Source organism: Chelon labrosus, assembly GCF_963514085.1.
Source record: "Chelon labrosus genome assembly, chromosome: 15".
Taxonomy (NCBI): Eukaryota; Metazoa; Chordata; class Actinopteri; order Mugiliformes; family Mugilidae; genus Chelon; species Chelon labrosus.
Window position 1 is genome coordinate 1,334,213 of NC_140348.1, and position 26,946 is coordinate 1,361,158.

Consider the following 26,946-nt stretch of genomic DNA (forward strand, 5'->3'; position numbering starts at 1 on the left):
CCCTACTTCAAGAGTAGCTAACCTTAACGTTGAGTTTCAACAGAGTTTTAAAAAAAAAAAAAAAAAACAACTCTCTTCAATGGCTGACAAAGCTTGCACAGTTGAAAGGAGCTGCTGTCATTCGGTGACCCAAGTACAGAATGACAAGTCAGGTAAGACCATCCACTAATGTTGACCACAACCTCAATATGAGCTCCGGAAAAATCTTTGAAGGTACTCTTAAGTCAAGGTTGTTTTGATGGCAGTCCTTCTTGCACTGATAGGTTGATCATTTCAGTGAAAACTGCACTCTGCAGGATCACATTAAGTTAACAAAGCAGGTCAAAAAAAATCTAACATATTGCGTTAGTGGAGGAGACTGTCGTACTATTCTGTGTAAGGCACATCTTTCCTGTGGTCATACACTCATGGTATTTTGTTTAGATGCACAGCCAAAAGCAGTTTAATACTGGTTTATTGTGTGTATGGTAATGTTGGAGGCTATAGATGGAGGTGCAGTTGAACACTAGAGTTATTCAGGTTGTGTTATATGCAAAAAAAAAAAAAAAAAGCTAAAAAGCTTTTCTTTTGGATTTGGTTAGGTTATGGTCATTTAGCCTATCCTTACTGACATGGAAAAACTAAAATAGAAACAAGTCTCTCTCTACTTCAAATATACTTTATCAACAGTTGCCTTCAATTCGCTATTTAAAAAAAAAAAAAAAAAAGAAATGGTCTACTGGTCCTGGTTTAATCAGTAGTGGATAAGGTATCTGGGTGTTCTCTCTACCTGCTGCAGGTTTGTCTCAGTCACGGTGTGTCAGGAGCATTTCCTGTTGAACTTTGACTCCAGGTTTGTTCGCTATGGCTGCAGAAGAGCACGAAAAAAGAAATTTAATCACACACCTGGCAAACCAAGGTGAGTTTCTTTTTGCTTTTATCAGCGTTTGTGCTGCTAGTTCCCCCAACCGACAGCCTTTCCTTTCGCGTAAAATTGGATTTCTGTTTACACAAGCTCGCTCCTCGGTCATAGACACAGGGTTTCGGTTGTGCTAGCGGAGCCTGGAGTGTTATGATATGGGTCAGGATCATTATTTCACAAAACTCTCTTATGTATCGACAATAACTCGTTCAGTAACTGCCGTCATATACATTTAGACTAAAGGCCTTGTTTAGTATCAAATAAACAGTTTTTGGGTTTTTTTTGTTTTTTAAAAAAACCTATAACTTTAAAAATATAAGATGACTGAATTATAGTCGAGCAGTTTTTATGCTAGCAATGCGTTAACATTGTTGCTAAGAGTAACTTTGCTAATTGCTTTAAGGAACACACTGGTTACATTAAATTAATTTTCTGGAAGGACTTTCACTCCTCCTAGTCTAGAGGATATACTGTATTATCTTTATTTCACGGCTGAATTATTCTTTAACAAACTCAGTGTGTATTTTTGTTTCCAAGGCCAAAGTTACAGCATGAGGACTTGGCTTTTACTTATTCTTGCACCCAGGGCTGGGTTAAATTGTTTGTTGGCCCAGCAACAAGTCACTCTTTATACAGTTCCTCCCTGTGCTGTATTTCTATGTGGCCTTTGGTTTGCATTGTGGAAATCAGATAAATAAAAAGTAGAGATTTAAATTACACTTGATAGAGACTGTAATAATCAGTAATAAAATAGCCCCCTCATGTGATGCTTTAGTAGTGTATAACGGACATTTTTCACAACAGATATTTTGTCTGTTCACAGTAGGAGAAACAGCTATGCAATGCATGTTGTTCCATTTAGGTGAGCTTGCTCCTGGGTCCTAGTATTGTGCATGCTGACTCACTGTCATCCTTAACTAGGACTTGTGATGAAGCTGAGCCACCGTGAACCAAATTTACCTCAGCTGCTTTTCCTTCTATGACAAGTGCAATGTTTAGGGATGCAGCAATAGCATTTTTCATCAGACCAAGTCAAAATTTGGACACAAATTCTTTCCTTCATTCTTCAGTCCAACTCATCTGAAACTGTCTACTTTGGTGATTCTAGACCTCTGATCTGGAAACACGGCTAGGAGAGAGATTTTAAAGCAATCTTAAAGCAAATGAGATGGCGTGTCAGTACAGAATGTTGTGGTGCTGAATACAGAATAATGCAGTGTAACAATAATATAAATGTTTTCAATGTTTACAGAAGAAGCTTTCAGTAATACACAGGATAAGATGTTATAATCCCTTGTGCCAAAATCCCAGGCAAAACACATTTAGAGGCCCTGTTCAGCTAAGAGACCCTACCTAACCTATGGTCATATAATATGACAATTAACCTATAATCTACATAAACTAAGTAAAAGCTGCTGGCTTGTAAGCCCATTGAGCAGCATAGTTCAGACATTGTAAAACATTAACTAAACGCTGCTGGCTTGTATGGCCCGCTCAGCAGCTAACCATAGCTACCACGTAACAAGAAGACAACAGCAGTATGCAGCATGTCATTGGGGTTTTCAAGTGGGCACCTCCCTTCACCGATGTTTCGTTAAGTTAGGCCCACGACACCTCGAGAAGGCTTAACAGTGATTTCCAGCGTCCTGGAGTCACCCCCCTCCACACCGCCACTGCACAACCCTGATTCCCTCACCATTCGATGTCTATCAACAGCTAATATAGTAACTAATAACCACGTAACAAAAACAAATCTACCATGATTCGCCCCGTTGATGCGGGCTGAACCACGAGCCAAACAAACAAATCTACCATGATTCGCCCCGTTGATGCGGACTGAACCACGTAACAAACAAACAAATCTACCGTGATTCGCCCCGTTAATGCGGACTGAAACACGTAACAAAAACAAATCTACCGTGATTCGCCCCGTTGATGCGGACTGAACCACGAGCCAAACAAACAAATCTACCGTGATTCGCCCCGTTGATGCGGACTGAACCACGTAACAAACAAGCAAATCTACCGTGATTCGCCCCGTTGCTGCGGGCCGAAAACACGTAACAAACAAATCGCGTAATAAACAAATCGAGGCCTACATGCGGCCTTCCTTACCTTAGCTAGTTCCCCAGCTAGCATGCTTTCTGCGCACCCATAACCAGTCGCTCGCTCTCTCTGCTGCCCGGGACATGTTGCTAACCGCAGTCCTCTGGCTCCTTCCTCGTATGCCCAGCTCGCTCAGCAGAGCAATCACCGACTTTGCCACAAATCCACGGCAACCCACTTCTACCGGGCGGACATAAGCCTTCCATCCATTCTGCTCTGCATCTGCTGCTAACTCTGCATACTTAGCTCTTTTTCGCTCATTAGCCTCCTCAACTCTATCTTCCCACGGGACAGTCAGCTCTATGAAATAAACCACTTTCTCTGGCTCAGACCACAACAGCAGATCTGGCCGTAGTCGAGTGCTAACTATCTCAGCTGGAATAACCAGTTGTCCATTTAAATCCGCTCTCATCTGCCAGGCTCCTCCTACTCTTAGCTGTCCCGTGTTATGCCTGATGCCTGCTGGTCTAGCCTTTTCTCCCTCCCGTACAAACTTAATACATCTATTCTCTCTGTTAACGGCCATGGAATTTAAATTCACCCGTTTTTCCTCAATTGCAGCTGCTAAACATTTCAGTACCTGGTTGTGACGCCAGGTATAACGTCCTTGGGAAAGACTAACCTTACAACCTGTCAGAATATGTCTAAGCGTGCAGACACAAGTGCACAGTGGACAGGCATTATCCTCACCTACCCATTGGTTTAGGTTCTGGGGAGTTGGCAGCACATCATAAGTAGCCCCTAACATAAATCTAATCCTGCTAGCCTCCATGCTCCAAAGCTCTCTCCACTTCAACTTCCTTTTCTCCACACTCTCCCAGTTCACCCACTGACCCTGCTTAGCCTGCGACACTGCCTTCGAGCATCTAACTGCTTCCTCCTGCTTCTGTACTTCTTCCACTACCATCTTTCTCCTTTCCACTGCTGATGCCTTGCTCCACAGAGGTTTCCCTGCACACAGCCCTAGGCCTCCACGCCCTTGCTGTACATGACCTATGATATCTCTATGTTTAAGAGCTGCCTGTGCTTGCTGTACTGCCTCTTTTGCCTTCCACTTCCTCCCTGTCTTAATAGTAGGCGCTACACTCCTAACCACTGGATCCTTTGACTGAGTAAGAGTCATTTCCAGTCTAACTTTAGCACACTTAAACTCCTCTGTTAGGCTGGTAACTGGGAGCTCCAGAATGCCTTTCCCATACAAGGCTGTGTCACTTAAGCAGCGTGGGACACCAAGCCACTTTCTGATAAATGAATTAATCATTCTTTCTAACTTTTCTACCTTTGAAAGGGCAACCTCATACACCGTCAGCGGCCACATTAGCCGAGGCAGTAAACCAAATTGCCAGCACCACAATTTTAACTTCCCTGGTAGCCCTGACCGGTCTATGCTTGAAATGCCTTGAATCATTTCCTGCCTCAACCCTTCAAACTGCGCCTTATCACTAAGACTTGCATCATACCATCTTCCCAAGCTCTTCACTGGCTTTTCCAGCACTGTGGGAACTACCTCATCATTTATAACAAACTTCTTATCTACTACCTTTCCTTTAACAATAGAAATACTCCTAGATTTAATAGGCTTCACTTTCATCCTAGCCCACTGCAGGTTGCTATTTAGCTTATCCAGCAATCTTCTGGTACAAGGAGCGGTTGACGTTGCTATCGTCATGTCGTCCATGTAGGCCCTGATTGGGGGGAGGCAAAGCCCTCCTTGCAGCCTTTCTCCACCTACCACCCATTTGGAAGCCCTAATAATAACCTCCATTGCCATTGTAAAGGCTAGTGGAGAGATTGTACACCCTGCCATGATGCCTACCTCCAGCTGCTGCCATGCTGTAGAGTACTCTGCTGTGGTAAAGCAGAGTTGAATGTCTAAAAAGTAGGCTTTGACTAAGTTTTTTATACTGCCTGGAACTCTAAAGAAGTCAAATGCTTCCCATAACAAACTATGCGGCACTGACCCAAAAGCATTAGCCAGGTCTAAGAATACAACATGCAGGTCTCTCTTCTCTTGCTTTGCTAACTGAATTTGGTGCCAAATCATGCTGGTGTGCTCTAAGCATCCAGAGAAGCCTGGGATCCCAGCCTTTTGCACCGACGTATCAACTAGTCTGTTTTTAACCAAGTAGCTAGACAACCTCTGTGCCACAACACTGAAGAAAATCTTCCCCTCAACATTAAGCAGACTAATTGGTCTAAACTGGCTTATTTCCAATGAGTCCCTCTCTTTGGGAATAAAAATCCCCCCTGCCCTGCGCCATGCCTTGGGAATAACCTGTTTCTTCCATACTACTTTCATCAATTTCCACAGGAACCTCAGCACATCTGGTGCACTCTTATACAGCCGGTAGGGGACCCCATTAGGTCCCGGGGCTGAAGAGGCTCTTGCACGTCGTACCACTTCTTGAACCTCTTTCCACCTTAGTGGGCTGTCATCACACTGGCTAACTATTTCACCAATAGGTGGAATATCAGAGGGTAGTGCCAACTTTCTAAACCTGTCCGTATCTTTATGCACCTCCTCCAAGTACTCCTCAAGCCTCTCTCTTGGTACCGTGAGGCTACCATTCTTTTCCTTACTAAATAGTGACTTCACAAACCTAAATGGGTCCTTATAAAATGCTAATCTAGCTCGCTCTTTCCTTTTCCTATTTTTCCTAATGTTCTCCGCCCTTCTTAACGCTGCCAATCGCTTCCTAACATCTGCCTGTAAACAATCAATACCTTCCTTCTCTTCAGCTGTAGCTTTCCTCCACTGCTTCTTAAGGAGTCTCCTCTCCTGTACGAGCCTATCGATCTCTTGCTGACGCCTCGATCTAACCACCTGTCCCTCTTGTTTCTTCTGTTTCTCAACCACACCAAATCTTTCCTTACCATAACCATAAATAATATCTCCCATTTTCTCCAACTTACTCTCTGCCGTCCCTTTAAGTCTACCTAGTACACTAACCAAATCACTATTGATGTCCTCCCACTGCCTAATATCTGATGCACCTGGCCATTTGATCCTTGCTTTCTGACCGCTAATTTTCTCCCTTTTTGGCTGGCTGGCCTCTCTGTCTGCCTCAGTGCTTGTACCTGCCTCAACATTAGGGGTACTGATGTCCTGCGAACTGTGGGTTAACTCCTGTCGCTGGACTTCAACCGACTGACTTAATGCACTTCTTAAGAAGTAGCTATCAATGCGGGGTCCCTGTGTTCCCTCTGCCAAGCACTTTTTCCTCCCTTGGTGGATTCTGAGGCCCTTTACTGTTGTTATCTTTTGCCAGCCACACACACAAACCTGCTGCTTCTTTCCATCTCCATCTGAACTAGTAGCTTCCATTAACGTGCCTTGCCTACTCGGTGTCAAATTCATTCCTGGGTCAAAAGCCGTGTCAGTCCAAACTGAGTCATCTTCCGCCCCTGCTCTCGCTGACTCTAGGGGTATTTTATCATTAGTCGTCTTTGTAGCAAGTTAGGGTGTAGCCCATGGCTTATTAAAGCCTGGGCTACTGCCACAATGAGCAGCTAACCCATTGTAGCCCCGGTGGGGACTGTTCCCTCCTGTCAGCTGTCTTTCCATGCTGTCACTAGGTCTTTCCCTAGTTGTCAGCTGCACTATTCGCAACAGTCACTAGCCTAGGCTAGATATAGCATTCAGTCATACACAGGATAAGATGTTATAATCCCTTGTGCCAAAATCCCAGGCAAAACACATTTAGAGGCCCTGTTCAGCTAAGAGACCCTACCTAACCTATGGTCATATAATATGACAATTAACCTATAATCTACATAAACTAAGTAAAAGCTGCTGGCTTGTAAGCCCATTGAGCAGCATAGTTCAGACATTGTAAAACATTAACTAAACGCTGCTGGCTTGTATGGCCCGCTCAGCAGCTAACCATAGCTACCACGTAACAAGAAGACAACAGCAGTATGCAGCATGTCATTGGGGTTTTCAAGTGGGCACCTCCCTTCACCGATGTTTCGTTAAGTTAGGCCCACGACACCTCGAGAAGGCTTAACAGTGACTTCCAGCGTCCTGGAGTCACCCCCCTCCACACCGCCACTGCACAACCCTGTTTCCCTCACCATTCGATGTCTATCAACAGCTAATATAGTAACTAATAACCACGTAACAAAAACAAATCTACCATGATTCGCCCCGTTGATGCGGGCTGAACCACGAGCCAAACAAACAAATCTACCATGATTCGCCCCGTTGATGCGGACTGAACCACGTAACAAACAAACAAATCTACCGTGATTCGCCCCGTTAATGCGGACTGAAACACGTAACAAAAACAAATATACCGTGATTCGCCCCGTTGATGCGGACTGAACCACGAGCCAAACAAACAAATCTACCGTGATTCGCCCCGTTGATGCGGACTGAACCACGTAACAAACAAGCAAATCTACCGTGATTCGCCCCGTTGCTGCGGGCCGAAAACACGTAACAAACAAATCGCGTAATAAACAAATCGAGGCCTACATGCGGCCTTCCTTACCTTAGCTAGTTCCCCAGCTAGCATGCTTTCTGCGCACCCATAACCAGTCGCTCGCTCTCTCTGCTGCCCGGGACATGTTGCTAACCGCAGTCCTCTGGCTCCTTCCTCGTATGCCCAGCTCGCTCAGCAGAGCAATCACCGACTTTGCCACAAATCCACGGCAACCCACTTCTACCGGGCGGACATAAGCCTTCCATCCATTCTGCTCTGCATCTGCTGCTAACTCTGCATACTTAGCTCTTTTTCGCTCATTAGCCTCCTCAACTCTATCTTCCCACGGGACAGTCAGCTCTATGAAATAAACCACTTTCTCTGGCTCAGACCACAACAGCAGATCTGGCCGTAGTCGAGTGCTAACTATCTCAGCTGGAATAACCAGTTGTCCATTTAAATCCGCTCTCATCTGCCAGGCTCCTCCTACTCTTAGCTGTCCCGTGTTATGCCTGATGCCTGCTGGTCTAGCCTTTTCTCCCTCCCGTACAAACTTAATACATCTATTCTCTCTGTTAACGGCCATGGAATTTAAATTCACCCGTTTTTCCTCAATTGCAGCTGCTAAACATTTCAGTACCTGGTTGTGACGCCAGGTATAACGTCCTTGGGAAAGACTAACCTTACAACCTGTCAGAATATGTCTAAGCGTGCAGACACAAGTGCACAGTGGACAGGCATTATCCTCACCTACCCATTGGTTTAGGTTCTGGGGAGTTGGCAGCACATCATAAGTAGCCCCTAACATAAATCTAATTCTGCTAGCCTCCATGCTCCAAAGCTCTCTCCACTTCAACTTCCTTTTCTCCACACTCTCCCAGTTCACCCACTGACCCTGCTTAGCCTGCGACACTGCCTTCGAGCATCTAACTGCTTCCTCCTGCTTCTGTACTTCTTCCACTACCATCTTTCTCCTTTCCACTGCTGATGCCTTGCTCCACAGAGGTTTCCCTGCACACAGCCCTAGGCCTCCACGCCCTTGCTGTACATGACCTATGATATCTCTATGTTTAAGAGCTGCCTGTGCTTGCTGTACTGCCTCTTTTGCCTTCCACTTCCTCCCTGTCTTAATAGTAGGCGCTACACTCCTAACCACTGGATCCTTTGACTGAGTAAGAGTCATTTCCAGTCTAACTTTAGCACACTTAAACTCCTCTGTTAGGCTGAACACATTGTGTTTGAATGTTTTTACACAGTGCTAAAATTTAGATGTCAAACTGTCTTGGAAGATTTCAAGTTGTTAATGTATTCCATATTTCTTGCATGACAAATTCATATTTTTTAACGATATATGTCAATCTGGAGGACAAGTTAGTTCTACTGGTTAACCACTACTGTATTAAGATGAATCAGTATGAGTAAAATTTTTAAAATTACAATTTTAGTTAGCCTTTAAAATGGAATAGACATGCAATCTAAGGCAATTAATTACATTATGAAGTAATGAAAATGTTGAGCATATCTGACAAAAGCATCCAATTGTCATGTTTGAGAAGCTTTTACCAGCAAATGTTTTTGAAGTTTGGAATTTTTGCTGAAAGAATTACTTAAATTATTAGTGTGGATAATTATCTTATAAAAGTAGTTGAGTAATAGTAGTGGTGGATACATTTGTATCTGCCTGTTGCAGAACAAACACAAATTGTCTAATTAGCATCAGGGATATGTTGTAGGTAGTTCTAATCTAGTCCTAACTCATGATGTGGTCCAATAAAACTGACAGGACTGTTATAAATGCTGCCATGAGCACAACACCTTGTGACTCAAGTAAAAGAAAACCAAATGTTTCAGTTTCTCCCTGCTTCGACTTATTTTACTCAAAAGTGGATATACATATATCAATCTTCTCATCTGTCTGATGGCATTTATTTCTAACAGGCATATTGTGTATCCCAAAATGTCAGACTGTTCCTTTGCAGAGCACTTGATTAAGAGCTTGCTACACTGCAAGAAAAGGACATCCTTGTTCTGCTTCCTGCTCTACAATACCTGAATGTCACAGGAAAGGAGGCTGAATCTGGTTACTTATTTTCACATGCTGTTTTATGGGGAAAATAGGCTATTTCTTTAAAGTAATCTGTTCTAACTACATTATACAATTTAACATCAAATATTTTGAATTTGTTCTGCCTTAGCAGTGAGAGTTTGTGTTGCAGGAAAGGGGTAGCTACAGTATTGTATTTCTTATATTATAGTCGAACAGCTAAAGCAGTTCTTCCATCCCTGTAAGGTAAAGTTGGAGTTCACTTAAGAAATTCATATTTTATATCATTGAAAAACAAAGAATTTCTTATCTTGGTGGAGACCAGTCTGATTATCTGTTAATACATATGTATTATAAAAGGCATTTTCCCTTACTGCTGTAGTTCCAGCTAAGGTAAATGTCCAGACATTCTGAATGTTACTATTTTCAACGTGGCATGCAGTAATAGTCACAAGGGTCACCAGATGAGAAGTTATCACACGCTGAACTTTCCAATTGACATTTGTTTTAACAGGAAGATGTGAGTACCATGTTCCTCTCTGCCATTTCCTTTATTGTGATTTACTGATGAAGATGGCTTACTGGCATCCTTTACTCCCCACAGCCCTACAGGAGTATGAGGGCCTGCAGAAAGAGAATGAGACAGCAGCCATGAAAGTAAGTTTAAAGATCTAACTACTACTACCACTTAGTTCAGGGATATGGTGACCGTTGTAAGATCATTTACAGTCGTAACAGTCACTGTAACAGCAGTAACAGTAATAGTAATACTAGCAGCTAGCAGTAAGAGCAGTTACAGCAGCTGGCCAGCATGCAGGCAACAAAGGCAGACATAGTTGTAGTTGAAAATAACATTAAAAACATTTAGTTTTAGTTGCCAAATGCATACTGTTTTTACATTAACCTAACAAGAACAAATACTGAAACAAAAAGTAGTAGGTCCAGCTGACAATGTTGATTTCATGATCAAGTTGTCTTTTGTGTCTAAATTAGACTATGAGCAGAGAGGTGGCAGATCAGAAAAAATATTGTTTGTGCCAGTTGTCTGTAACTGTTGTATAAAGCTAATAAGTGATGCTCATATGAGTACTTTCAGATGGCCTTCAAAAACAACTTATTTTGTAGCATAATTCTGGCTTATTTGTTTCCATCTTGAAATGATTTTACCAGGTCCTAAAAGTAAAAATCTCAGAGAACTGGCTGTTAAAACAATCTGACTAATACTGTGCAAAAACGCATCAGCGCCATAACCTCTCGAACACAAACTGCATGCGTTTTTCCTTTGCTCAAATACGTCAAGCTGGTACCGAATGACTACATCAGATTAAATCAGATTTGTACTCTGCTTACTTTAGTGTTTCAGTTAATAGAAATCATATTTGTTGTAACTTTTCACCTATTTCAATAAGATGCATCTAGAGGAAAAAAGTTCATGTATATATAAACAGTATAAGTCAGTATGTCACCTGCAAGCATTTCTTGGCAGCAGATATTGCTGTGGCATATCTCATAAAACTACATTGTACCTTGACCTCCTGTAGAGGAGGTAGGCCTGGACAAACCTTAGTCAAATAATGATTAGAGGATAGAAACAATAGTGAAGTGTGTGTGAGTTGTGGAACATGTAGAGGGGAAAACACATGGCTCTTAAAAGGGTATCATTAAAAACTACTGATTGTACAAACAATTGGTTCAGAATCCCAACAGAGCAATGTCAACAAATGTTTCTCAGACTGAGATAAAGGTAACGTCAGGGGCAATTTCCAATTTCTTCAACTGCACTTCAGCTTTATATGTAATTTACTGTATATTTAAATCCATTTTAACATATTTTCATGACATGAAATGACCTGGTATTCCAGGCAGTCACTGACTTGTGCTGTTGCATAGTCAGACAGGGTCATGGTTCAACAGTAGATTTAAGACTTCTCTGTCTTTCTTGTATAAGTGCAAGAGGCTGGAGGAGGAAAGAGACGATGCCATGAAGACGCTCAATGAGTTCCAGCAAGGTAAGGTCATCTCTTCTGGGTCAGCATGTGGTCAGAAAGTAAGATTCATGGCAGAAATATAAGTAATTAATTATTAGCACAGATTGCTATAGCAAGTCATACATCAATTGAACATCAATGAGTGAAGTGTTTCTGACAAACTTTGGGCACCATCAGTTTGCTCACCACAATGAGTACAGTTGTTTTTCTCTGGCAGTAACATTGTTTAACACTCTGGAGCACTGCAACATTCCATACACACTGCCTGGCCAAGAAAAAGGTCACACAGTCTAATATTTCGTTGGACAGCCTTTACACATTCGCTGTGGCATTGTTTTGATAAGCTTCTGCAATGTCACCAGATTTATTTCTATCCAGTGTTGCATTAATTTTTCACCAAGATCTTGTATTGATGATGGGAGAGTCTGACCTCTGCGCAAAGCCTTCTCCAGTACATCCCAAAGATTCTCAGTGGGGTTAAGGTCTGGACTCTGTGGTGGCCAATCCATGTGTGAAGATGATGTCTCATGCTCCCTGAACCACTCTTTCACAATCTGAGCCCCATGAATCCTGGCATTGTCATCTTGGGATATGCCCGTGTCATCAGGGAAGAAAAAATCCATTGATAGAATAACCTGGTCATTCAGTATATTCAGGTAGTCAGCTGACCTCATTCTTTGGGCACATAATGTTGCTGAACCTAGACCTGAGCAACTGCAGCAACCCCAGATCATAGCACTGCCCCCACAGGCTTGTACAGTAGACACTAGGCATGATGGGTGCATCACTTCATCTGCCTCTCTTCTTACCCTGATACGATGGTTCCTCACTATCCTTCCAGTTTTTAATAATGCGTTGGATAGTTCTTAACCCAATTTTAGTAGTTTCTACAATCTCCTTAGATGTTTTCTCTGCTTGATGAATGCCAATGATTTGACCCTTCTCAAACAGACTAACATCTTTCCCATCTTTTTTTGGCCAGGCAGTGTATATGTGTTACCATGGCTTGAAAGTGTATATCTGGCAGTAAAATTGTCACACTAGCTTGGTCAGGATCCTTTGCAAGTCTTCCAACTTCCAACAAAGAGTAATACTAACCACAAGCCCAACAAATACAGCTTTGTATTTACATGTGCATTTAATCCAAACCCTTTTACCAACATCATACATAACCATCTAAATATAGTATGTTACATCAGCATTGTTTTGAATGCAAAATGATTTTGCACAACTCTGTATCCTGTCTAGATTTGACAGATACATAAACTCATTTAGTCAACAAGTTTACTCCTGTGGTGGTAAACCAGTAAAGAAAAGATAATAATCAGCATTTAATAATAATATTCTTAAACCTTTTTGACCTTTAACAAATATTTCTGGAAGCTTCTGGAATTGAACCTGTTCCAGTTGAAGAAATAATGCAGGGTTTCCTTCAGGAAATGGTGCATTGCATGGTGGATGTTTATGGTACGGTGTATATGGTGAGTTTAGAGACAGGGAGTTGGTATGGGTAAGTAAGCCATTTAAAAACATTGGCAGAGAGTATAGTACAACACAGGACCTATATGCAGTTGTGATTAATGGTTTTGCATTTAAATGCAAACAAAATGCTTTCCTAATCAAAAAATGTGTTATGTATACTTTGGTTAATGGTAGTATTCATCATCATTTCTAATGTAGGACTGGATGAAATCCCTTAACCAAAAGAGACCCTGTAAAGCATTGGCTGTTACTTCATGAAATGTTTTGTGGTGTTGCCTTCTAATGGACTGTGCACTTGGCAGAATCAGTGGTGTGTTGTGTTTAAGGGCGATTTCACACCTAGTTCATTGTTCCTTAACCAGGAACTTGTCTCTCCGTGGTAGTTTACAAATAGTGGTGGTTTCAACCAGGAGCACTTTGTTTGCAGTGACAACCCACATTGCCCACAGACCAATACCAGATGGTGTAAAACTAAAGGAACCAACTATTTATAAGTTCATAACTATATCACCAGGCAGTTCTACTTTGGGAGAGAAACTGTCAGGTGAATAGGTCATTGTATCCCTTCTGAGCACATCTTCATCAAACTGAACATTAACCACAGAACAGCGACAAATGCCAGTGCCCACATTGCTGCTGATGTTCCATTTTCAATTCCAATATTTCCTGAAATTCAAAATTCCCATGAAATTATGGCACATAGTGATATGTCATTCAGTCATTCATTTTCTGTAACCGCTTGTCCTCTGTGGGATTGTGGGGGGACTGGAGCCTATCCCAGCTGTTATTGGGCGAGAGGTGGGGTCGCCAGGCTAACACAGAGAGATAGACAACCATTCACACTCATACCTACGGCCAATTTAGAATCATGAATTAACCTCACGAGAATGTCTTTGGACAGTGGGAGGAAGCCAGAGTACTCGGAGCGAACCGACGCATTCTTAGGGAGAACATGTAAACTCCACACAGAAAGGCCCAGTTGGCTGGTGGACTCAAACCCAGAACCTTCTTGCTGTGAGGCATCAGTGCTAACCACCACACCACTGTGCTTCCCTGGGATAAGCGAATTGAAAAATCTAAATGTCAGAGTGCTGTGAAGCATTGATAATGATTCTGAAAAAGCAATTTATTGTGACACAGAAAATGTTCTACAATCATTTGTTCATTTAACAATTTTAATTGATTACATTTATAATGATATTCACACAGAATTATTTAGTTTGAGACTGTCATCAAGGTGTCAAACTGTATATATGACATATGCTGAAAAGTCTCTAATATCTTGCTTTAAAACCAAGTCTGCATGATCTCAAGTGGATTGTAGACGTAAGTTAAATAGTTTAAGTAAAATGCGGATCCTTTGTTTAGTGTAGAATCAAATTATGCAATCAACTTAATTAAATTCTTATTGATGGTAAAAAAATTGTGAATAATTAATTTTTGCCATTGTCTTCAATGATCTTTAGTTGATCTTTGGCAATGCTGTCTGGCGTTGACAGGATGTCTCCCAGTAAGGTCACTGTATACCTGACTGCACCTCAAACAGAGTTAGAATGATGCACTCACCTATGTCTGTTTACTTTGACACTTTCATGTTCTCCCCCTCTAGCTGTATTCCATAAAACAGAATTCTGTAAGCCTGTCCAAATAGTTTTTGTTTCTTTCTTTCTTTCTTTTTTCACAAACTGAAGTTGATTTGTTCTAGGACATACGTATGTCTTTCTTTCAGTGTTCTTCCAGTCATTTCTAGTTGACTGCTTTTATACCTGTCTTAATCAGGGTCTCGTGCAGGCCTTTAGCAATAATACTGGGACATGCTGCTCTTGCTTTTTCTTCCATGTTCATTCCAACACCTTCATGCCAAAGGTTGCTTCTGCATCATGAGTTTTATAAATGTGTATGATGCTTCCAAACATGTCTCTTAGAACTCAAAATGGTATGAAATTCTACTTGCTGCAACATTCTGCAACTCAGAATGTTAACGCAATCAAACATTTCAGTGTGAAGTGAATTTGACATTAAACATTAATATAATGCAGTTGCACGGTAAGGAAGACACTACATTCTGAAGAAGGTGGATCCAAGATTCAAGATTCAAGATTTCTTTATTGTTAATTTTCCGTTCACGGCATACAGAGAAATCGAAAAAAAATCTCTCTCTCTCTCTCTCTCTCTCTCTCTCTCTCTCTCTCTCTCACATAAGAATAAAGAAACTAAATTAACAAAATGTGAAGGAATTTGGCAGTGAAAACAGTTACAAAATAAACATTATGGATATATATAAATGTAGTGAATAAATAGAAATTAGTCTATGTACAACAGTACAATGTATGGTTACAGCTTGGATTTACCCAGTAAGGTGCAAAGGTGCAGTAAGGTGCAATCCAATGTAACACATCTGGATGTAATTACTATATTGTCACTTTTCTGAAACATATGTCCTGGGAGGAAAACATGTTTAAATAAGCATGTGTAGTTTGAAAATGGTCATAGCTTTACAGCTGTATAAATATGAGAGCCAGGACACAGACAATGGCATAGGAATAACACTGTCTGTGCTCTAGCTTTTTATCACAAATCTGTTTCCCAGCACTGCAAATATGCTTCAAATGTTTTGGCCCACCGTTCAATTTTCCAAAATGATTTTCCCTACAGGTTGAATGCTTTGCAATGCCCACTTTAGTGAAGACAGAATTTGAAATAGAGATCCACATGTCAAAAGATGGAGCAAATAGTTTGTCTTTGTGACGGTGACAGTTGTGTGGATTTTCATCTGAATAAATCTGGCCTGTGCTCATATATTCAGTGATTCTCCAGCCAAAACACATATTGTGTTTGACTTACGCGTTAATAGAGGCTGCCTCACTGTGCCAAGCAGCTGCATATTAGGACCTATTACGTGATTTCATAGCTCTTAGAAAATTGCTCCTATTCACAACGAAACGGCTGGGGGTGGGGCAGCATGGTTGCTGGGGTAGGTGGGTTGGGGGACGGAAGAAAAAGCCCCCAACACACAATCATGCCTTTTCAATTGGCGATGGCAAGGTTGATGACAACATGACCATTGTGTTATAATGATAACACCACAAAAGCATCTGCCCCCCTCATCAAGGCTTCACAGCGGCTGCAGATACAATTTAATTCACTGCTCCGTTGGCGGCGCTGATACCATTATGCAGCACGTCGGCACAGGGGTAATCACTGTCTTTCCTGAAAGGAGGATGAAAAAGACAAGCACAAAAAAGAGGGGAGAAAAAAGATGGAGTGATGATGATGGGGAGGCCGAAACTTACAATTAAGGCTGCCAATTTTGACGTGTCATAGCCCCCTGTAGGCTCGTGCTCATACACTTTCAACACTTCCAGCACTGTTTATTTACCATGGCTACCAGTAATTATAATTAACATGTCATTAAGTTCAAGGCGTCCTTTCGTAGGTTGCTGAGTCTGGCCACGACATTATGGAGATGGGCAATGGAGATGAGGCTGAGGATGGAAACTGGCAGCTAAGTGCCATTGAATGACTGATGTGGAGGCCGCCAGAGGAACGTGGATATCGTTTGGCATTGGCGTTCATCAAGTTCTTAATTAGGTGTCACTGGGGGGAAGGAATTGCCCGCAGCAATGGCACTAATGCTTAATTTCTCCCTCGCTCAACCACAATGTTTAATTAGTTAAGTGGCAGGGCATTCTTTAGGGGCATTCTTTTTGTACTGAGGTGTGATTGCAGCTCTATCCAACATAACGGTTTGCAGCTCGGAATTTCAGCCCTTTTTTTTTTTTTTACAAGGTTCTGTTAAAGCTGCTGTTCGAATCAATATGCAATTTGGACAATATCATACGGCCTTATGTGATGATAGATTTATGAAAACATTTGTTCCATATTAAGCTGAGACTAGCCTCTCACCCTAACGTTAACTTACATTTATCACTTTAAGTCTTCCACCAATTAGAATGTCACTGTCCTCCTCTTCGTATTATTTTCTAGTGGAGCTCTGCCATAAAAATGCAACACTATTTTAGAAAAGAATTGAGGCAATGTTTCCCTTCACCCAGGGTTAAGTGCAACATGACATGTAGAATTCTTTACAAAAAGCCCACATTTACTCTCTGTATACTCAACATATACTCAGCTTTTATTCATACATTTGTGCGCTTGTTTTCTGCATGTGTTCAGTCTATATTTAACACACATTATCCCTGGCCAACAAAATAAAAAGGTAGAGAAATTACCTGAATAAAAGATACATTGGGAAAATATTTAGTTCAGTTCCTTTTCAATTAAAATGATAATGATGCATGTAAGTCATTCACCAATGAGGCTGCTAAGATGGCAGACACAATAGCAAAAAGAAATATGCTTCAGTGTCAAGTGTTAGTGTTCTTTTACCTCAGTTAACTGGGGAATTAAATGAAAAGCCACATGTATAGATCCACTCACTTAGAGTATCCTAATCACTTTTTTTTTTTGTTTCCTTGACGGCATTTTTGACTTTTTAAGTTTGACATTAATGTAGTCATTCATTGGAATTGTACATTGTGTGTTTTACATTGTTCTTTTTCTTTAATAATATGTAAGAACATTTGTCCTTTCAACCAAAAAACAGAACAAAGAGTGCTGTTTAGTTCACTTAGGAATTGAAGCATTTCTTGAGTAACAATTGTAAAATAAAATTGGAATACAATAGGTATTGTGGAATATAAGTATGTTTTACTTTCTGACTGTACGTGTGGGTTGTGTGCGTCACACTAGCACAATGCCTGAAGACACCCAAAGCAAAGAGTGTATATGTGTGTCTTGAGGTTTGTGGACAACACGATAGCGTCACAGCTGTGCCCAATGCAGATTCACAGGTTTGCATTCCCCATGTGCATGGCTGAGGTGACTTGAGCAAGCACCTCACCCTGTACAGTGGACACCGCACATCCTACTACTAGTGTGTGTACACACTGTTGTGTGAATAAATGGATGGGTTAAAAGCAGAGAAGGAATTTCCCTCAAGTGTTCAGTTAAATAAAATGTATTAATATTAATTCCATTTTCATTAATTTTCATCATCAGTGAATGAGTCCTCAAATGTCGGCCAACAGTGTATTATACTAGTATTTCGCGCAATTCCCATTCATGCCATTTGTGGTTTTGGTTAAATAATGACGATCACTGGAATTTCTGTGCAATACAAAAAAGTGGTCATTCTTCAAGCTGCCATTATCCCCAAGTGTGCTGTCTGTCATTTCATGACCTGATTGGTTGGTTTGTAAATATGGATTGTAACAGAAGCCATATTTGGGGATTTTGATCCTTAATTTCAGGCACTTTCTGAATTTTGATGCTTAAGGTATCAGGGGACATGAGGTTTTAGAGTGATTACTAAAGGTTTTACCGCACTGTATAGAATTTAAGCAACATGTTGGATTCCACTAGACATTCACTGCTGCAACCCAAGTGATTATGTTCATTGTCTTTTCTTCTGTTTGTACCTAGTCTCTCAGATGGTCATTGAAGAGGTCAGTGCTATTCAGGAGAACCTGGAGATTGAGCGGATGTGTAGAGAAACTGCGGAAGCCCTGGCCTCCAAGGTACTGTTCATTTTTAGACGGACAACTCTCAAAGAAAGTGAAGTGACAGTCTGTCATACCCTCTTTAAATAACTGATATGACCTAAGTAAACTCAGAATCAAGTTGGATTTAAAACCAATAAAACAAGCTTACAACCTAGAAAGGTGTTGAATTAAAATAAAATAAGAGAGGACTAATGTCAAAACAACTGTGATGAGGATGTGTTGATTTAGAGCAAGCCTGGTTAAGATAACACTCAGTGAATTCCTATAACCATCACTGCAGTACAATTTTTTATGTTTCAATCAGAAGCACTCTGTGGTCCTTCAGCACTACTGCTGTCCCTACATTTTAGTGTCTAAAATTGCAATTGAATTGAATTCTTCTGATTCAGAGCACACTTTTTTGGAGTCGTCTCTAAAATGAGAGTTGTGATTGAGAGCAGGGGAGCCTGGCACATAGTGATTTTGCAGCCTACTGGTGCTGAGCTTATCAATGTAATCATTTCTCATTCAATTTCTGGACAAAAGCCCTCACAGTACACCTGGCTGGACCAGATTTTGGGCAGTGGGAGACTGAAGGAGAATTATGTTGAAGGTCGACTTTCCTATCTTTTTTCTTACCATTCCTCTGCCTTCAGTCACCATCTCTCCTTTGGCTTGTTTTTCATCCTCATTGCCTGGGGCAACAAATACGATTTTACTGCCCATAGGTTATCAAGATTGGTTCAAGACAATCAAAACATGTGCTGCTCATAAGTACCTCATAAGTATCTAAGTAGCATTCAACTGACCTCACCTGCAGTGCTGGTTAACTGTCAGTTTGGCACATTAACAACAGATCTGGGCAATCCGAGTAGTAAGTGGCAAGCTTTAAGTACTTGTGTCCACACCAGGCATTATAATGTATCGCCCTGTGTCCTGAGTGAGCAGCTGAGATCCGATCTAGTTTCATGCTCTCTCTTCTCTCTCTGATGGATCTCTACCTACCACTGTATCCGAAACACATACAGCTGTTTCTTGTATTGTATGCAGCATGACTTGGGGGGTAATGATACATATTCTGGAACAAGCTAACTAAAACCACATGCATTTAGACATTATTTATTCATTATCCCTGCCCTGATGTTATTTTAGAAACCTCCTCAATGCTCAGGTTATAACTCAGACTTACAAATTTACATACGCACCATAATTTCACCGCTGTGCTATTTGAAGCAGTGTGGAGTAAGTGTCCTTAATGTGACCCACACTGCCAGGGACAGTGTGTCCCAGACCACCTTCAAATGTGGCCTGAGATTGGATCATCTAAATGTGGCCTCAATGCGTCCTGGGTGCATTCACACCTGCACATTATGATGGTCACTTGTGATCAGGTTGCCTGGGACAGATGTTAATGTAAGGTGTGAATGGGGCCAATGTTTTGTAAGTTCTAATGCCTCCATTCTCAAACACAATTACCCACATATAAGAATTGTGCACAGGAACAGATATAATCTTAAATTGTCATAATCATAAATTTTTTTTCTGTACATACGAAATGAATTGCACCGGTGACAGTGTTTTTTTGGCTTTTCTTGCTTTTGGGTGGCATTTTCTATTTATTTTTTTACTTTTTTTTTTCATTTCTGGATGTGTTTGACATTACCTGTCCAACTGCAATAGTATGTACACGACACTTAAGCCTGCTGCCCTTATACTGCCAAATAGATGTTTTTTATGTGTTTCATCATGGTAATCTGAATGTGCCTGGTACCAGTCACTTTTAGATCAAATGAAATTCATCAACAATGTCAGGCTGATAGGAACAGATTTGGCTGTAACACACTTTTCATATGATTTTCTTATTTTTCCCCTTTTGCTTTGTGCAGAACAAATGGAAAAGAAAAATAAGACAAAAATCATACCTGAGGCCTACTGACTCTTGTAACACAGAATACCTGGAATGTGTTTTTGTCTCTTATTCAGATATTTAGTAATTCTCTTGTTAATAACTGATGAACCCAAAGAAGAGCTGAGTTTGTGTCCTTTGGTTGGACCATTTACTATCACTTCTATTTGAGAAAATAAGATTTCTGCATCATTATCCTAGTTGCTGCAACCAAACCTAGCTAAGCACTTCAGAAATTTTTGTTTGTACCCCTCCTTCCTTTCAAAGGAATTTTGCAAATGTATCTTACTATTCATGCACATTGACTAGTATTACTGCATTTCTGACCTAAAGTATTTAGTCATTTTTCCAAAATATATACTTCAAAGATGTACATAAACCCAAACGATATTATCAAATACTAGATAAAAGACTTTAAGAGCCCTCAAAACTAAGCTGTAATATTGTGCTGTCGTAATTTGCTGCTGTACTTTACGGGTAAAAATTTGTTCTTCGTCTTGTCCTGCTTATTCGGGTTTGGGGCGCGGGGGCAGCAGCTTCAGCAGGGAAGTCCTGACAGCCCTCTCCCCCAGCCACTTCCACCAGCTCCTCCGGAGGAACCCCCAGGTGTTCCCAGGCCAGACGAGAGATATAATCCCTCCATTGTGTCCTGGGTCGGCCCAGAGGTCTCCTTCCGGTGGGAAATGCCCAAATACATCTCCTGGGAGGCTTCTGGGAGGCATCCTTACCAGACGCCCTAGCCACCTCAACTGACTCGTGGAGGAGCAGTGGTTCTACTCTGTCCAAGCTCCTTACCCTATCTCTAATGCAGAGCCTGGCCACCCTGCGAAGGAAACTAATTTCAGCTGCTTGTATTCACAATCTCGTTCTTTCGGTCATTACCCAAAGTTCATGACCATAGGTGAGGGTTGGAATGTAGATCGACCGGTAAATTGAGAGCTTCACCTTTTGACTTAGCTCTCTCTTTACCACGACAGACCGGTTAAGCATCCGCATCACTGCAGACGCCACTCCGATCCGCCTGTCGATCTCCCACTCCATTGTACCCTCGTGAACAAGACCCCGAGATACTTGAACTCCTCCGCTTGAGGCAGGACCTCCTCCTCGACCCGGAGTGGGCAATCCACCCTTTTCCAACTGAGGACCTCAGACTTGGAGGTGCTGATCTTCAATCTTCATCCCAGCCGCTTCACACTCGGCTGCGAACTGCCCCAGCAAGAGCTGGAGGTCTTGTTCGATGGAGCTAGGAGGACCACGTCATCCGCAAAAAGCAGGGATGAGATCTTCCGATAACCGAACCCGACACCCTCCCCCACCCGGCTGCGCCTAGAAATTCTGTCCATAATAGTCATGAACAGAACCGGTGACAAAGGGCAGCCCTGGTGGAGTCCAACCCTCACTGGGAATAGGTCTGACTTACTACCTTCTACACACATACAATCTCACCCCCCCCCCCCCCAGAGGATGTCTCTGGGGACACGGTCGTAAGCCTTCTCCAAATCCACAAAGCACATGTGGATCGGTTGGGCAAATTCAAATGTCCCCTCCAGCACCATAGCGAGGGTAAAGAGCTGGTCCATGATTCCACGTCCGGGACGAAAACTGCATTGTTCCTCCTCGATCTGAGGTTCAACCATCAACCGGACCCTCTTTTCCAGCACCCTGGCATAGACCTTGCTGGGGAGGCTGAGGAGTGTGATCCCCCTGCAGTTGGAACACGCCCTCTGGTCCCTTTTTTTAAAGATAGGGACCACCACCCCAGTCTGCCACTCCAGAGGCACTGCTCCCGATGTCCATGCAATCTTGCAGAGGCGTGTCAGCCAGGACAGCCCTACAACATCCAGAGCCTAGAGACACCCAGGGCGGATCTCTGTCTCCTCTATGGAATAAATGTTGGTAGGATTGAGAAGCTCCTCAAAGTATTCCTTCCACCACCCGACAATATCCCCAGTTGACATGAGCAGCTCCCCACCCCCACTAAAAACAGTGTGAGCAAGTTGCTGCCTATCCCCCCTGAGCCGCGGACGGTTTGCCAGAACCTCTTCGGAACTGATTGATAGTCTTCTTCCATAGCCTCACCGAACTCCTCCCACACCAGAGTTTTTGCCTCAGCAACTGCTCTCGCTGCGGATCACCTTGCCATCCGGTACTGGTCAGCTGCTTCAAAAGACCCACAGACCAGCCATGCCCTGTAGGCCTCCTTTTTCAGCCCGACGGATTACTGCCGTGACCTTGTGGGCCACAACACCCGCCTCTACACTGGCGGAGCGGAACATGGCCCATTCAGACTCAATGTCCCTGCCGCCCCCGGGACACAGTTGAAGCTCTGCCAGAGGTGGGAGTTGAAGACCATCAACTACTAATTTTGGCCTACCAGGTCTGTGCCACGTCCTCCCCCGCCGTCTGATCAAACTCACCACCAGGTGGTGATCAGTTGACAGCTCTGCACCTCTCTTTACCCGAGTGTCCAGAACATAAGGTCGCAGGTTAGATGATATGAGTATAAAGTCAATTATCGGAATTATCGACCTACGACCTAGGCCGTCCTCGTGCCAAGAGCACTGATGAACAACCTTATGTTCAAACATGGTGTTAGTTATGGACAGACTGCGACTCGCACAGAAGTCCAGCAACTGAACACCACTCTGGTTCAGGTCAGGCAGGCCATTCCTCCCAATCATGCCCCTCCAGGTCATACGCACAGACAACAGTCAGGACCCATTCCCCGACCCAAAGGCGCAGGGAAGCAACTCTTTCATCCACCCGGGAGAACCCCAACGTACAGGCAAAGAGTCCAGGGGCAAGCAAAAAGTCCACACTGGCCCTCCGCCTTTCACCTAGAGCAACTCCAGCAAAGAATAGGGTCCAACCCCTTTCAAGGACTTGGGTTCCAGACCCGACGCTATGTGTAAAGGTGAGGCCGACTATATCTAGTCAGTAGCGCTCAACCTCTTCCACAAGCTCCGGCTCCTTCCCCGCCAGAGAGGTGACAGTCCATGTCCCAAAAGCCATAAGTTAGCCATTGATCTGCTGCCCAATCCACATAGCACCGGACCCTTCATGCTCCCCCTGCGAGTGGTGGGCCTACAGGGAGACGAGCCCATGTCTCCAGTTCGGGCGTGGCTGGCCAGACCCCATGGGTGAAGGTCCGGCCACCAGGTGCTCGCCCACGATCCCCAGCCCCAGCCCCAGGCCTGGCTCCAGGGTGGGGCCCCGGTAACCCTCCCGGCCGGGTACACAGACTCTTGATTTTCTTCTCCATAAAGGGTCTTATGAACTGTTGTTTGGCCCTTCACCTAGGACCAATCTGCCTTGGAAGACCCTACCAGGGGCAAAATGCCCTGGACAGCATAGCTTCTAGGGTCATTAGGGCACTCAAACTCCTCCACCATGGTAAGGTGACGGTTCAAGGGGGAGGAATTTTTCTAATTTGTTAATTAGAAAATTTCAGGGTTTCTACAAAGTGAAGTATTCTGATGAGAACGAATGATGTGATGAACTGACAGTTCCTTGAAAGTGGGAAAAAAGATTAATTTGTGTCACATTTCTCTTCGCACTGACAGAGTGTAAGAATTGTGGTCAGGGAAGACATAGTATATCAGGCTATGTCTACCGAAAAGGGCCACTAAGAGGCAGCAATAAACTAGCCCATTCCTGGTCTGACACCTAGAGAGGATTTACAGTATTTGTTCTCAAGAATATATTGGCTAAAAGCTTTCTTTGTAGCAATGTCTTTCAAGCTTCATTTGATGTCTGTGGTCTCCTCTGCTCACTGCTTCATCTCTCCTCTTCTTCCTTGATATAAAACAGTGTCTATTACTAGGCACTCCCTGCACCTGTCAAATACAGACGAGTGGCTGCAGGCCATAGCTGAGACTATACCCATGCATCAACTATTCACTTGGTGAAGTTAAAAGCAACACATTTATTTGCTATTAATATAAGTACATTGACTAGAATACAGTTGGTATAAGAAACATAACCCTTTTGAACGGTCCTTACCTTTAAGCAACATTTCAGTTATACTGGAAAGTCACAATTCAAGCACTGTGAAGGTGTTCAACTCTGTATTTCTTTGTGCTCCATGATGTAAATGTGTTTGATGTTCCCAAAGCCTCTCTGAAAGAAGCCAAAGTTCAGAGCAATTCCTTAACCTGTCAACATTTTGAATTAACTGGAGGGAGTTAACAATTTAGAACCAGTCAGTGGAGAATGTGGTTTTCATGCTTAATGTTTTTGTGTTGGTGTGTGATCAAGGTAAGTTGAAGGGCTTTGACTTTGTAATGGTGACCTCTGGAGAGTGCTGGTCCGATGTGATGTCAGCCTTGATTCATCTGAGTATGTAATTTTATACGTACATGTCTTGCCAATTGTAGATTATTATCAAAAGAATGTGATTCCATGTTATGTATTGTTGATTGCATTTCAGAAAAAACATGCAGTCTGAAGGGTGTCATCAAAAGATGGGATTGCTGCAATCTGCTCACACCGGGATGCCATTAATAAATGTTTCCTCTATGGCTTGCCTTTCTACTTCCCTTCCTTTTCCCCCCTCTTCAGGCACTTTTCTTCCTTCAGATGACATCAAGAAGCATGCATAATTGGCATCCATCTCCTTCACATAAGCGTAATTTATGATTTACTTAGTGATGGTCTCCTTAATTGATACATATGGCAATTCTGATGATTGAACTTTAAGAAATGGAATAGTCATTGGAACAGTGTAGTCTATATGCTTTATTTAAAGGAGAACATGTGTGAAGAATTTCAAAGAAGTGATAATCGCACAAAAAACATGATAAACAGAAATGCTAATGTCACATCAAAAAACTGTGATTACATCTAAAAAGGAGCAATATTCACTGCCTTATTCTTTGTCTGCTTGTGCAATTCTAATGATGCCTGTTTTTTCACACCTTATCATTGCTTTTGCATACGTCCTGCCATTATGACTGATTGCAGGGCCAAAGAAAAGAGGAAATCAGAACAACATCTCATCCGCCTCGTCTGTCGCTCTTCTACCTTATTTCTTTATCTGTTTTCAAATAACGTAATACAAAAGACACTTGTGACTCTATGCAGATTTAGAAAATGAAGGTGCTGTAAGATCCAGGGTCTGTCAGATTTTGTCGTATTCATCTCATCTTTTAGAGAACATGTGCTGAATATGCCATAAGTTGAGCATTCTGTTGCCGCACCATGTAATTTCATCTTGTGGCTGTATTGGTGGCAGTATTCATTCTCATAAATCGTGGTTGTTTTGTTCAGACTGCATACTCTTGAGCAAATTGTCAGTGATATTGTTTTCCATTAAGGGAGTCTACATTTTGAGAAGTTTAGTTTTTAAATTTTTTAAGTGATAAATTAGTCCATGAATCCCATTTTTTATTGTCTTTAAGGTTCAAAATACAGTACTTACTAGTCAACAAAGAATAGTAAACTACCTAAGTACATTTACATCAAATGTAATATTGAATGTAATTTCTTTATGTATTCATACAGGCTTTGCATATCATGGCCACTATAATCAGGAGGCATTTTGAGTGTACTTTAAGCATAACAACTAGAACCAGATAGAATTAATGATTTTAGTAGTTCTAGTTGTTCTTTCAATACACAAGGTTGAATATGATCCTGAAAGTGGCAGTGTATTGAATAACAATTTATAGTAGTCAGTTGAAAGTCTAACATTAATTTATCCAAATGCAGAGTTGTGGCTTTCTTGAAGCACTGGTAAAGTATTGGTGCTCCAAGGTGGAGCTCTCTTTGGATAGAAAGTAATAGTGTCAGTGTTATTTTATCAGTTTTGTGTAATTAGCCATACAAATATCTGATGTCAGTGCCAAACAACGATCCAAAAAAGCTACATGACATAATGCAACTTGACTTTTGAAAATGTTTGGCACAAAAGTCTAATTATATGCCATTTTATTTTGTAGGTAATGTGGACAACAGCACTTATTGTAATGAAAAGTAACCTAATTCTGAAAAGTATAAAATATCAGATTTAGCACCTTTAAATGATGTTTGAGGTCCATTAATCCTTTTCCTCATTGATATTCTTGACTGCACTGTGCCTTAAGTCCAATATGTACGTTCTCTTGTGTTTCTCCCTCTGCCTCCTTACAGTTGAACCGTCAGAACCGCTCTCTGAAGAGGAAGAGCATGATGTTGCTCTCCCACCTCAGCCCAGAGACAATAACACAGATCAGCCTTGAGGATGAAGAGGAGGACAGTGAGGACCTACATGAAGCCACCAAAGTCTGCCTTTCCCCCTTCTGCCACACCACCATCTCAGGTAAAAGATGCTTCATAATGTTATTATTAAGGCCACAGTTTATGGTAACATTACAGTTGGAGGAAATTATATTGTATTTACAGCTCAAGCCCAATGAAAAAATAATTCCTTTACTAAAGAGGAAGCATTGACAAAAATGGCACTGAATTTACATGTCAGCTTGAATTTACTGATCATGAAGAGTGCTACTCAGACAGTGAAAGAAAATGAATATGGCTATGCATACAACTGAGATTTGTCACCACATTGAGCTG

The 26,946-nt window shown here is 42.1% G+C and overlaps 1 protein-coding gene across 1 annotated transcript in view; it reads left to right on the forward strand.

Moving 5' to 3' along the window:
- Nucleotides 1-9,816: 9,816 nt before the first annotated feature.
- The window catches only part of shtn1 (shootin 1), a 28,252-nt gene continuing 11,122 nt past the window's right edge, over nt 9,817-26,946 (forward strand). The window contains exons 1-4 of the mRNA XM_084562303.1: nt 9,817-10,132; nt 11,424-11,484; nt 18,430-18,524; nt 26,524-26,692. Coding sequence (XP_084418429.1) covers nt 10,043-10,132; nt 11,424-11,484; nt 18,430-18,524; nt 26,524-26,692 — 415 coding nt within the window. The 5' untranslated portion in view covers nt 9,817-10,042. The remainder of the gene's footprint in view (nt 10,133-11,423; nt 11,485-18,429; nt 18,525-26,523; nt 26,693-26,946) is intronic.